Source organism: Ochlerotatus camptorhynchus, unplaced genomic scaffold (genome assembly GCF_037179485.1).
Source record: "Ochlerotatus camptorhynchus isolate MF236.1 unplaced genomic scaffold, CSIRO-AGI_Acam_v1.1 ptg000205l, whole genome shotgun sequence".
Taxonomy (NCBI): Eukaryota; Metazoa; Arthropoda; class Insecta; order Diptera; family Culicidae; genus Ochlerotatus; species Ochlerotatus camptorhynchus.
The window spans coordinates 655,043-666,997 of NW_027040695.1; the positions used below are offsets into that span (position 1 = coordinate 655,043).

Here is an 11,955-nt window from a genome sequence, read left to right on the forward strand (position 1 = left end):
ATACGAGGGAACGTCCCAATGAGTGGGGAGAAGAGCCCGCCTTCAATTCACGAAATGTTAATGACAGGGAGTTGGCAATTCCACTCTCCCCATCCAAATCGCTTCAATCCGGTGCCCTGGTGGTCCCATCCCTCCCCTTTGCATTTAATGTGTGTATATATATATATATATATATATATATATATATATATATATATATATTTATATCGGCATTACCCGTTAGATTTTGTCAACACAATTTTGACTTCTTAGCTTTTCAAAATCTTTAATAAATGCAAATCTTATCATTTGACCTATTCCGCGAGTCGTGCGAATCTCCACCACCAATGAGTCAACAAAAGTCACGCACTAGTGGGGTGACTCTCCGTGCAATCAAATGAAGAGTCACCTCACACGAGGCGACCACCGTCACCCAACTAGCGACAGAGAGCCATACTACTCGCAGAACAGGCCTGCAGGTGACGTTTAAAGCTCCACAGTTTTACTGAAAATCTAAGAAAATTATTAAACAGAATTTAATAATATAACTGCAGAGCACAAGCAGTTTAAATATACTGAGGACGTGTTGCCAAAATCGAACGGATACTTTATATCCGATCACGATCCTTTACAACATTTGGCCGACCTACACCAACGCGCATCATCGCAAACACTCAGCACTTTCTTCCTCTTCACTGAAAATGATACCTCTATGGAAGTGGCCAGAAACTGGCATAAGCCAAATTAATCATACGACACACAAACATTCAAGAACAAGATCATTGGCCCATATTGAACACCCAAAACTTGTGCCCCGGTGAAGTTTCCAAGATGTGATATGAGTCAAAATCCACCGTGCGACATGCTCATATCAAGAGCCACATGTGAAAAGGGCACGAAAGTTTTTTTTTATAAACAAACATTTGTGGCTCTTTTCTCGTCAACTAAGGGTCACCTACGCAAAACAACAATATCATCGGGAAGGGGAATGCTTCTGCTGCCCGTTAATGTTGATGGTTTGCGTTGCTGTCATATGGGTGGCGAGAAAAGGGCATAAGAAGGTTTGTTTACAAAAAGCTTGGTTGCCCTTTTCACATGTTGTTCTTGATATGAGAATTGAAGAACATGATCGTTGGAAGCGGCAAAAATCCATCATACACGTTCGCATTCGCATTTGCATTAAGCAAGTTGCATACATTCGTAAGCTGCTACAAGTCCTAGACCATTGTTTTGAGAATATTGCCACCTCCGTCTGTTACCGTATTGACCAAGATTTGGGATTGGTCTCGGCCTCTTAGATGGAAGTAGAACTATTTCCAACAATCCAAAACTGTCCTGGTCACGTCCTTCAACTACTAGGGATGGGAATGATGGTTAGTTGGACTGTTACTTAAGAGATATGCAGTGAACTCTACGACCTCTCGTAAGTTTCACAATTCGGTAAACATTGCTGCCAGATTTATTTATTAGCAATGTCTAATACTAAAATGAAATAAAAAATAGACCAATGTAAAACCTTATAGGGGTGACATTGAGCCAAAATATAAATATGATTAAAATATGTAAATGAAACGTAATAATTAGGAGTAATATTGGTTATGATCACAATGTACTTCGTATGCATGATCCCTTGTCTATCCTCATAAAACTGTGTTCAAGCTTTTATTTGCCTATGAACAGTTTTAAAAACGGGTTTTTGCAACTATTTATGACACGTAACTTTTCATCACTATTTAAATAAAACAACTGGTTAATGTTATCTACACTTTACTTCAGAAGCTCAAGAAACATATTCTAGACATCATTTTCTGTATATCCAAGATATTTGCATAAATAAACATTTTTCAATGTTGGCCCAATGTCCCGTCTTACGGTATTATGGAAAACATCCAATTTATCTGTAAGCACACCGAATAAACTTGTGTTTTCCTTTAGTATCATTACTTTTACATGACAAATAATTGAATAGCTCCAAAACATTTGATGAGCATTTCTTATTGTTTATAGTTTTACACACGACAGGTCAAAAAGATGTATGAATAGCAGGTATGTCTACCACTGCATGTATCGGTATATTTTTTCTTAATTAAAGATACAATATTTAATTATAATACAATTAACCCCTGTAAGACATGTAAATTTGTTAGATGCACGATATACCTTCATTTTCAAGCCAAAACCTGTACTCAATGTTTTCACCAGCAGGGTATGTAATCCACTTTCATTCTTGGTAGATTAATTAAAAATTAAATATAAAAGTAGCATTATATAATAAAATAATGAACAGCTTACATCTCAACAACCCAGCACAACAAAGTGCAGAATTAATTCTTTTTTATTAATCTTTTTCATATCAATAGAAATCAAGGCCAGGAAAAAGCATACAGGTAACGTGAAACGTGTCTCAGTATTATTATTATGTGCTTTGTTACCTAAACGCTCCTATATTTTCTTCTTTTAGAAAAAGACTCGGGATTCCTGAGGATTGGCTCACTGAACGTTCGAGTGAAGAAAACGACAGAAGCCTTCAGCAACTTTTTGGGAGTTGGGACCAACGCGACACGTCTCCCTCCGACTATGAGAACTAGCGCACCACCGAATTCGGCCTACTTTGAGAAGTTGCACAAGAGTTGGGGCTCTGCCGACAATATACCAGTAAGTTCTGTCGTATCACAGTGGTCAAAGGTGTACCCAATCATGGTATAAATTAATAGCTCCTCGGGGTTGCATTATGGAAGTCTTGAGTGTTAAGTGAAGTTGATCCTTAGTACCAGGCCTTCATTCGGTGAAATCATTTTAATACAAAGTTCTGCTGTTGCTAAGTTTTTAAAAGGCATGATGTTTCCGGCAAGATTTAAGAGATTGTCATTTCGACCAACTCTTCTGAAGGTACTAACATTGCAAGTCCCTTGGTTTTAAATATTTTAAGCATTTTTTTTTTTGAACAAAAATGTCTATGGTCGATTTTTACCCAAAACACACATGGAGCATTAGACTGATGCAAAATTTAATTTTCGCTCCACAGTGGTTAATCGGTTTCAAATCGGGTCCTTATTAACGCCTTCAAATTTAAGCTCATTTGGTTAGAAACTCATTTGGCACAAACCATTTCTTAAACTAAAGTATTTGCAATGTTAATACCTTCAGAAGAGTTGATCAAAATTACAATCCCTAAAAACTTGCCGGAAACACGATCCTTCCATTATGCTTTATTAAAAGTTTGCAACAGCGGTGCCCTAGCGACAGAATTTTCTACTAAAATGATGACACCAAATGAAGACCTAGGTATTAAGGGTCAAGATACAAAGCTCCCATAATGCAACTCTGAGGAGCTATTAATGTATGCCACGATTTGATACTTCTCCGACCACTATGCATACCTTTGCGACCTGCAAAAATTGTTTCGTCAAAACGATTTCAATGAGATCCCATTACAGCATGAGGACGGCGTGATGCCACCACCCAAATATGGTTCCGTGAAAAAGCGTCGACCGAAGCGGGACGTTGAGTACGATCCGGGCAACGATCATTTCAGCCAAAGTGTGCCGACTACTCCTAGTCAGACACGGGCCCCAATTGGTATATTGTCGGAGAATCCCGATACAGAATCGGAAAACCCAGGTGATTCCGATTCGGATACAGCATGCGGCTTTGATTCAAATTGGAGACCGACATATCTTTGACAGTATGCTGCAGATTTCACACTAATCCTACTCAAATATTACAGCATTTATATTACTTAAAAATATACAAATCAATTCAGATCAATTAAAGCTCAACATGATTGTTTCCTTGTCCCGAGCACCTTTTACTACTACTCAGGGTTGAATTTATCTATAGGTAGGGTTACCATTTCAAAAATTGAAAAGGAGGATATATATTTCATTTCAATTTTAGAGAAAAAGGAGGACAATGTAAACATTTTGAAAACATATGAACTTTCTCAAAATTTATTATTTTCAAAAGGTGCAGTGTAGCGGAGTGTAGTCGTCATCAATTCAATTATAATCATCATTCTTTTAAGGGAAAAGGGGACGTCATTAATTTTTGGAAATTCAAAAGCAGTTTTTTCGTTACAACCCGAACTTCTGTCAATGAAATAGTGTCCACTGTGTTCCAGTAGGCAAGTAGAATCCAATGCACAAATTTTCGTGTACGTAATGTTGATTTTAAATATTTTAAAATTAATGCCGTTCCCTTTTGGTAATTGGTAATTTGATTATTGGGTTACGTCCAATTAAAAAGCAGTAATCCTTTCTAACGGATGCAATTTTCTAGCCTTCAAAATAAAGTATACTGTATCTGTCATATTAGGGTACTAATGCTGGATTTTTAGTCTCTCTAAACTCTGGTTGGCTAAATAATAAAAATTTAACGGTATTATTATGAGCTAAATAAGTTGAATCAGCTTAAACTTCCAATAATTTTAGAAAAACGCATCTTATTTGAGTACCATTTTTCAAATTGTTTGCTCATGAAGTACAATGAACTACATCTGTATTATTTTTTTCTAGTAGAAACATTTTTTTTTTTAATGTAGTCAGTTTAACTCTCTTGGGTCATTCGAATAATATCATTTCTGAATCCATGATAACAACTTCAATTTTTCAAAATTGCTTAAAATACACTACACTATGAGTTTTTTTTGGGATCAGAGAAGACGAGACTGTTGAACCAATTAAAATTTAATATATATTTTTTGACTACAAATAAAAAAAGTACGATTGGTTTGGTTGATTGTGCTTCAAGAAATTTCAATTTTAAAAACGGTGCTCAAACAAGAAGCGTTTTACTGAAATTAATTATACTTCATGCAGAGTCAACTCATCATCGCTCTAAAAAAACCGGTAAATTTTGAATATTTGATCAAACAGCAGTCCAAATTTCAGCATTTTAAATGTACTTACTAAAAAAATACAGCTCTTTCAACTTTTTTGGACTAACAAACATTTTACAATGAGCCCTTTAATATGACTTTAGAGAGGAGCGGATTCAAAACAAACTGCCTTGGCAACCTCTGCCTGGGATATTTCTGGCAACACTGCCAATGCAATCAAGATAGGCGCTGCTCAATTGGCTCTGACTTTGACAGTTCGTTTGGCTCAAAACCAGCCAGTCCGCTGATCTCTTATACTAGACCCTTTTTAATATGATCGGTTCTGTACATACTTGGAAATGAACTAGTGTACTTCTTTGCATGATAACGTCAGTTTAATAACTTCAAAACCTTTCAAATATGATGAGGTTGGGTCAACATAAAATGATAAAATTTATTTATTAAAATTGTGCTTGAAAATATTCAAGGATTAAAAAGGATGATGTTTTGAGGCAAAAGGAGGACATGTAAAAAAATGTTCAAAAAGGAGGACATGTCTTCCTTTAGGATACCAGATGGTAACCCTATCTATAGGTAAAAGAGGTAAAGAGGCCCCGTGAATAGAAGCCCTACATCCAAAATTATGCATACTTATTATTTAAAGTTAAATTTTAAAGGCTTGTGTACAATAATTTCAAGAAAAATATGGGTAGAAGTTGTCAGGCAGTTTAAAACATGAGATGTTTTAGTTCTGATAAAAAAATAAAAATTAACAGTAATCATAATTACTTACGCGCCTGAAGTTTTAGACCTCAAAAGGATAAACATACTATTATTTCTTCTGTTGAATCAAAGTGCATACTCAAATTTTACACATTCAAAAACTAGAACCAACTCCTGATCGATTGATAGTTGTTTTATGAAAATCAGCTGAGAACTTACGAAGATGGTAGTAATTTTATCTTTTTAAGCCGAAAAACGTAGGTAATTTTTTTTAATTCAAAACCAGTTTTTTTTTTGTCTATAACCGAGAACTTTATGAACTCATTTGTTCATTTCACTCGTACGTGACATCGACAGTTTTCAAAACAAAGACAATTCCAAATAGGTAGCTGCACCATCGGGTTTACCTCACTATTTTGACATCTGGTGATAGTTTGTTTGCATGTACTAGAAAAAAAAGAATTTTTCATTTTTTTTTCTTCTTTTATTTGTTTTCCGTCGATCTTGTTTTCCGTGCTGAGCACCAATGCTACCGACGCCAGGGAGGCAGCTCCCACACCTGGATCCTACCTATCGACCCATCAACTCATGAACCGGGGAACAACGGCTTTACTTCCCTTCCGAAGGAAGGCGTGATCAGAGATGTTATGCCTCAGAACATCCCGGCGACGCCGACTGGGATTGAACCCAGGCCTGCTGGGGTGAGAGGTAATCACGCTTACCACTACACCACCGGCGCCACTGAGATTTTTTCATTAAATGTTCTTTTAAATTTTTTAAAGATGAATATTTTTTAAAAGAACATAATTTTGGTTCTTTGTAACGGTCACTCCATGTTGTAAATATTAAATCAGTCAGTCACTCATTGTTGTAAATATCAAATTAGCTATAATTAAAGTAGGATGAAATGGATCCAATCCATACGCCAAAAACTACGCCAGTAGCGAAACGACACTGGTCGATTTACTATAAAAATAGAATATCTCGTGAGTAAAGCCACACGACCTTGTGCAATTTCTCCCAAGGCCGAGTCCAGTGAAATCTTCGGGAAAGTTGGGAAAAGAGAGAGTTGTGGCTACACCCGACATTGAACGAAGGACCAGCGATCGGAATAATCTCTCGCATTGCCGATCTAGTTCGAAGAAGTTCGCGGGAAAATCGAACTTCCGTTAAGTTCGGCCGAGGTCACCTTCCCTAATCTGAGGGTCACGGTTTCGCCTCACTTTCGTCCGAACCGCAGATAACAGAAGAAATGTGTCCTTTTTTTGTTCGCGTTATTTGATAGTTTTGTATAGTGAGTTAAAGCAACGTGGTTTCACTTTATACTTGAATTCTAATTTCTCCTCGTTGATTGTTTAGTTATAGTTATCAATCTAAAAGTAGTGTGCGTCATAGGCTAGACTTTGTGTGTGCAAAAAAACAAGCTAGACCAGGTAATGTGCTGCTCGGTAAAGAAAATCTGTGCAATGTGCTTAATGAAATTTTCAACAGCCGACGGCTACATCCTCTTCCAACGCCATCATCTGCATCCCCGGGGCGAAAGATTCCGGCAACCGTCACCTTGGCCGGTGGAAAGCGATCCGCATCCACATCGCTTGTCGGGGCTTGGTGGTTGTCAAGCGCCGCCTGTGGTAGAATTACCATCCGTCCAACCACGTGGAAATCGTTGGCCGTTTAATCACCAACGGTCGAACGCTAAGTAGCACCGTCGCCGCCCGTAACAGCAGCGCAGCAGTCAACAGCAGCATCATCAACTGGTGAGTCCGTTCCAATTGTTTCTTTGTTGAGTGTGGCGTCCGGCGAGGGCGCCACGGAGGACCTTTTTTGCCGACCATCAGGTCGAAGAGCATGAATTGCTAAGATTTGGATAAGTCCAATATTTGTGAGGTTGGGTGTCGGCAGGACAACGTGCACACGTATTGTAATATATGGATGCCCACCCAACCCTTTAATGTGAGACACCCGGGTGCCAAGCTTTGCCGTTCCCCGCTTGCTGCATCGTCGTGAGATTAACCGAGAAGAAAAACACAAGAGCACAGCACAATATGATAGGTAGATAGAAGAACCGCACGCACACAAGTATAGGTAGAGGAATAGAATAAAGAGGAGTAGGAAAATACAAGCAATTCAAAGTTCTGAAAAGCATGAGTTTACAATAAACCTCAACTTACCGTTTTCCGTTATAAAATGAATGTTTGATTTGAATTGAATGTAATGTTGTTTTTTTTTTTTTTTTTTGTTAATTACTTTATTTGTACAGGCTCAATCGAATAAACTTTACAGAGCCAAGTTATCATTTTCTTTATACATTATAAATGTCTTAAATCTAAAATTAAAGGATTGGAACCGATTACTCGCGGTCTTCTCGAGGTTAGTGGATGACAATTGTTTGGATCGGGAGAGAGAAAAGGAGATTTGGAATATGATTTATGATTCAAAAATGTCACTATTTCTAAAACATATACTTAATCCTATCGACGTTATATCAACTCTGTAATTATACAATTATTACAGAAACAAATCTACAAAAAAAATACACACACACACATACAAAACACAAACTAAACACAAGGTTAATCAAACTTACAATCTATGGTTAATATTCTTCAAGAAAACATATATGAGTTGCATAAACTCCAGATCGCGTCTAGCCAAAATATCCCGAACTGGAACATTAGGTTGTCTACCTCGAGCCCGAAGGGAATCGTACAACTCGGATCTGACTCCACGGTGCTCAGCACATGACCAAATAATGTGATCTGCGTCCTGGTAACCTTGTCCACATTCACAGAGATTACTGTCCCCCAGCTCAACACGGAACAAGTGAGCGTTTAATGAGTAGTGATTGGACATGAGGCGAGACATCATACGAATGAAGTCTCGACCCACATCCAACCCCTTAAACCAAGGACACTTCGACACCTTAGGGATGATTGAATATAACCATCGTCCCAAACTCCCTTCACTCCATTTATTTTGCCAGCTGGCGAGTGACTGTTGACGATAAATGAAGAAAAATTCGTCGTAGGCGATTTGTCGATCGTAAATATCGCCTTCCATAGCGCCCACCTTTGCAAGCGAGTCCGCCTTCTCATTGCCCGGAATCGAGCAATGAGATGGGACCCATGCAAAGGTGATGACAAAAGATCTTAAAGATAAAGCACTTAGAAGCTCTCGTATTTTCATGAGAAAATACGAGGAGTGCTTTACCGGCCTCATGGAGCGAATAGCCTCGACAGAACTGAGACTATCCGTAAAAATAAAATAATGATCTGGTGCAAGTGAGGCGATCGTTTCTAGCGTATAATGTATTGCCGCCAGTTCAGCAACATATACGGAACAAGGAGCATGAAGCATTCGAGAGGCGCTATGAAATTCGTTATAAATACCAAAACCTGCGGACGCCTCTATTAGTGATCCATCTGTGAAGAACGATCTTGCGGAATCAACTTGGACAAACTTTGCAGCGAAAATTGACGGAGCAATCATGGAACGATGATGCTCTGGGATTCCGCGAATCTCTTGCGTCATTGATAAATCAAAATGAACAGAACTGTCGAAGTCGGAGAAGCAAACACGATAGGGATTATGCTGCGAAGGGCTGACATCCTGTGTTATGTACACGTAGTACAATGTCATAAAACGAGTTTGAGGGTTTAGCTCAAGAAGCTTCTCAAAGTTTGCAATCACCAGTGGGTTCATAATTTCACAACGGGTGAGGAGCCTGAGGGATAATTCCGAAAACCGATCAGAGAGTGGCAACATGCCCGCTAACACTTCGAGACTCATCGTATGAGTCGAGTGCATGCATCCTAACGCGATACGAAGACAGCGATACTGGATCCGTTCCAGTTTGATGATGTGCGTCATCGCCGACTGGAAGCAAAAACTACCGTACTCTAAAACCGATAAAATCGTTGTCCGGTACAACGTCAGAAGATCTTGCGGATGGGCTCCCCACCACGTTCCGGTAATTGTTCGGAGAAAATTGATCCTTTGTTGGCATTTCCGTCTCAGATACTCAATGTGGGATCTCCAGGTGCATTTGGAATCAAACCAGACCCCAAGATATTTGAAAGACATGGAATGAGTGATCGGCTTACCCAAAAGTTGAAGCTTCGGTTGTGCTGGGCTATGCTTCCTAGAAAAAACGACCAACTCAGTTTTCTCCGTGGAGAATTCGATACCTAGCTGGATAGCCCAAGTAGACAAATTGTCTAAGGTATCCTGTAAGGGTCCTTGCAGGTCGGCCTCTCTGGGTCCTGTCATAGACACTACTCCGTCATCTGCAAGTTGTCTCAACGTGCAGTTGTCCCTTAGACAATTATCAATTTCTCTGACGTAGAAATTATACAGCAGGGGGCTTAAACATGAGCCCTGGGGGAGGCCCATGTAGCTAAATCGTGAAGCTGTAGAGTTTCCATGAGAAAAGCACATATGTTTCTCTGACAGCAAATTGTACAAAAAGTTATTAATTAATGGAGAAAGGCCACAAGCGTGGAGTTTGTCTGAAAGGACTTCAACCGATACTGAATCAAAAGCCCCCTTAATATCCAAGAAGACAGAAGCCATTTGCTCTTTATTAGCAAAAGCCAACTGAATTTCAGTGGAAAGCAACGCGAGACAGTCGTTCGTTCCCTTGCCCCTACGGAAACCAAATTGAGTATCTGAGAGTAGGTGGTTCAACTCAACCCATTTGTCCAGGCGAAAAAGGATCATTTTCTCCAACAATTTTCGAATACACGATAACATCGCAATGGGACGATACGAGTTGTGATCTGACGCGGGTTTTCCAGGCTTTTTAATGGCTATAACTCTCACCCGCCTCCAATCATCCGGAACAATATTAAGCTCCAAGAACTGACCAAACAAGTTCAACATGCGCCTCTTAGCGACGTCTGGGAGGTTCTTCAACAAGTTGAACTTGATTCTATCAGCCCCCGGAGCTGAATTGCCACACGAAAGGAGCGCGAGTGAGAGCTCCAGCATTGAAAAAGGCTGGCTGATCTCGTCTACCGAATTCGTCGTTTCGCGAGGAATCATCTGTGCCGGCATACTTTTCGCGCGAACTTGAGAACCCAACTATCCGAGTACTCCTCACTCTCGTTGTGTGAAGACCGGTTACGCATCCTTCGCGCCGCATTCCAAAGCGTATTCATCGACGTTTCGCGCGATAATCCGTCCACGAATTGCCGCCAGTATCCGCGTTTCTTGGCTTTGATGAGGCTCTTGAGTTCGCGTTCAAGAGCCGAGTACGCTTCGAAATGTACGGGTGTTCCACGTTTCCGGAAAAGCTTAAACGCGTCGGACTTTTTACGATAAACCTCAGTGCATTGCTGGTCCCACCAAGGGGAAGGAGGATTCCTACGGAAAGACGTTCCTGGAACCGGCCGAGTTTGAGCTTGAAGCGCGCTGTCCAAGATCAGATTGGAGAGGAAGTTATATTCCTCCAACGGTGGAAGCCCTTCTACCGACGTAAGGGCATCTTCTATCACATTCTTGAACTTTGTCCAATCGATATTACGGGTAAGATCGTACGCGACGTTAACGGGTTCCGACGGATTGAACCCACTGGCAACTGAAACTTTGATCGGCAAGTGATCACTACCGTGGGGATCTTGGATCACATTCCACGTGCAATCCAACGACAATGAGTTAGAGCAAAGTGTGAGGTCTAATCTACTTCCATTCGAGGATGGGCCAGCCAAACGTGTTACTTCTCCATTGTTAAGAATTGTCATATTAAAGCTGTCGCAGAGGTCATATATCAAAGTAGAACGGTTGTCATCATACAGTTCCCCCCAGCCTGTACCGTGGGAATTAAAATCTCCCATAATCAACCGTGGAGCAGGAAGTACCGAACAGATATCTGAAAGTTGTTTGCGATTAACAACGGCTCTAGGAGGAATACAAACAGAAGCAATACAAAGGCTCTTACCTTTAATAATAGCCTGACATGCAACAACTTCAATACCTGGAAATTGTGGAAGATTCACTCTATAGAAGGAATGGCACTTTTTGATCCCCAAAAGTACCCCTCCTCCACGCGAATCCTCACGATCCAGTCGAATAATGTTAAAATCATAAAAAGGAAGATCGATATCTGAAGAGAGCCAAGTTTCACAAACAGCAAATGCATCACAATCATTATTGTGAATTAAAAACTTAAAAGAATCTAATTTAGGAATGAGACTTCGACAATTCCACTGTAGAACAGTGATCAAATCCCCGACCTCGTTTGGAAAATTATCCATCGAAGGAAATGATTGCTGCAATGAGGGGCCACTTCAATGTCAATTGCTTCAAGAGAGTCTTCACAGAAGGAAGCATTGCCAGAACAATGCTTTTGAGAGGATCAGAAATATTGAGGTACTTGAGAATATCGTCCACAATTTTATCAAATGAGAACAACCCGGATGAAGAAGGGGCTTCTGTTC

The 11,955-nt window shown here is 39.9% G+C and overlaps 1 protein-coding gene across 1 annotated transcript in view; it reads left to right on the forward strand.

Annotated features, from left to right (window-relative positions):
• LOC135703028 (uncharacterized) overlaps positions 1 to 3,724 on the forward strand; it is a 32,872-nt gene extending 29,148 nt beyond the window's left edge. Inside the window, exons 3-5 of the mRNA XM_065224128.1 lie at positions 2,340 to 2,366; positions 2,441 to 2,634; positions 3,417 to 3,724. Of these exons, the coding sequence (XP_065080200.1) occupies positions 2,340 to 2,366; positions 2,441 to 2,634; positions 3,417 to 3,662 (467 nt within the window). The 3' untranslated portion in view covers positions 3,663 to 3,724. The remainder of the gene's footprint in view (positions 1 to 2,339; positions 2,367 to 2,440; positions 2,635 to 3,416) is intronic.
• Positions 3,725 to 11,955: the final 8,231 nt, after the last annotated feature.